The 1,848-nt window shown below is 34.3% G+C and overlaps 1 protein-coding gene across 3 annotated transcripts; it reads right to left on the reverse strand.

Annotated features, from left to right (window-relative positions):
* Positions 1–6: 6 nt before the first annotated feature.
* LOC111380391 (probable prolyl 4-hydroxylase 7) lies at positions 7–1,838 on the reverse strand. Of its 3 annotated transcripts, none has more exons than XM_023003941.1 (6): positions 1,792–1,838; positions 1,355–1,468; positions 1,229–1,257; positions 868–972; positions 644–701; positions 7–562 (listed from the first exon to the last, which is right to left on the reverse strand). In XM_023003941.1, the coding sequence occupies exons 4-6, from the start codon at positions 946–948 to the stop codon at positions 456–458; spliced, it is 246 nt and encodes an 81-aa protein (XP_022859709.1). In that variant the 5' UTR covers positions 949–972; positions 1,229–1,257; positions 1,355–1,468; positions 1,792–1,838; the 3' UTR covers positions 7–455. The 3 variants fall into 3 exon arrangements, with proteins under 3 accessions (XP_022859709.1, XP_022859708.1, XP_022859710.1); XM_023003940.1 differs by lacking the exon at positions 1,792–1,838 and adding an exon at positions 1,540–1,620; XM_023003942.1 differs by lacking the exons at positions 1,355–1,468; positions 1,792–1,838 and having other exon boundaries at positions 1,142–1,233.
* Between the last annotated feature and the right edge of the window lie 10 nt (positions 1,839–1,848).

Below are 1,848 nucleotides of genomic sequence, written 5' to 3' on the forward strand. Positions count from 1 at the left end.
TGAAGACTGAAAAACAACAAGGAATCCACTTTCCTCGGTTTCACTGTCTAGAGAAACAAAAAGAAACAAGAAAATCATCAATATCAGAAAAGCAAAATATCCGACTTCAATGTTTCTATATCGACTCTCACGAAAATAACAAGAACAGAAGAAAGCAATATCAGGTCCAAAACTTTAAAAAACCAAAAACAAAAACAATAATTGAGTAAACAGAAAGTAATTTCATCACCCAGCAAGCAAGGTACAGTGAAATCAAGTTTACCTGCATAGCCGTTTTTAGCGCAATCGGACTGGTCATTACCCTTTTGCTGTCTTTCTCTAGCTTATAAAGTTTTTAAAAATGGAGAGAGAGAGAGAGAGACGAAAGGAGAAAAAAATTACTCTAAAATGCGTACACGGAGAACTGTTTCTCCACCTTTCTTAACATCCGACAAATACACAAGTACAGTAGCCATTCAGTTATCACCGAATTGTTGATAAGCCTCGTCACCAAAATAATAAAAATGCGGCTCATATTTCTGGCCATGCTCATAGCGCAACATTTGAATAGCTTCCCCATTCACTATAAATCAATTCATATACACAGTACTAGTATTGGAATAGAATGAAGCTTCAAAAGTTCAACAAAGATATCCTGGAATACCTTCAGGAAAAAAGGTCAAAGCAGCAATTCTAGCCTCAATGCCAGCAACTATTTCATCCTTCAGTCAAGAAACAGAGAGAAGTTCTTAAGATTTAATAACACTAACAACATTCCTTAATATTTTAACTCAAAATTCAAGTAATAAGCTTATAAAAAAGAAGATTCAATGGTAATAATCAGTATAGTAACTCCATATAAAGAACACTCAAATTGTTATGTTTAACCTGAGCCTTGTCAAGAAACATGCCAGAACTCGTCCGTTCGTCACCTTGTATGCTTTGCCCAGAATCGTCGTCAGTTACCATAGACTTCTCCAGTTTATCTTTAGCCTACTCATCCATATATACAGACACTGATTAGATAAGATCACATCTTTCTGTTCAAAATTATGAACCAAATTAACAATTAACTAGCAAAAGAAACTAAAAATTCCCAGACCATTCAAAATCATTTCAAATTATGTTCGAATTTGCTATTGATTCTTGTAAATAATATTACATGGACAATGAGGGAAATCCAGGTAGATTACAGAAGGTAGAAAATTGAAAAAGCTAAACAAAGAGATGAGATGATCGCACTCCTTGCCTGTCAAAAATCCCTTGTATCTAAAAGCCCTGTAGGACAGAAATCACAGACAAAAATCTCATTGTTAGTAAGACCGTCCACGCCGCGGAGCCCACCAACCCAACAAAGAAAAGGAACAAAAAGAACCTGGGACGCCGGAAATTCGGGTGACCGTAGTAGGATCAATTGAAACTGAAGTTGCACCAGTTGTCAATTCCCACCCTTTTCTGATACAACCCATAAGAACAAAACGGAACTCAGCTGCGGATGCAAAGATTTTGAGTTAGTTGCTCACAATTAAACTTGCAAAAAATACAAATTTAAGTTTATACAATTATCATTATGTTTGTCGTTCTTTTTATCTCCAACATCCTTTTCATCACTTTTCTCTTGTATATTCCTTTCCTTAACATTGTCATCATCATATAAAAAAAAAAAAAAAACCGCACATTTATGTTTAATTTGTTTTTCCTCACAATTAATTTAAGTGAAAAATACAAAAATTATAGCAATTCTGAATGTTAAATTATCAAATGCATTCTAGTTCAAACAAAGACAAAAAAATCATAGCAAGAGTCCATTACCATAAAATGACCCAGATAAGATAGAAATTGGAGCACTTAAATGGATCCCTAATTCCA

This window comes from Olea europaea, unplaced genomic scaffold (assembly GCF_002742605.1).
Source record: "Olea europaea var. sylvestris unplaced genomic scaffold, O_europaea_v1 scaffold21346, whole genome shotgun sequence".
NCBI classification, from domain to species: domain Eukaryota; kingdom Viridiplantae; phylum Streptophyta; class Magnoliopsida; order Lamiales; family Oleaceae; genus Olea; species Olea europaea.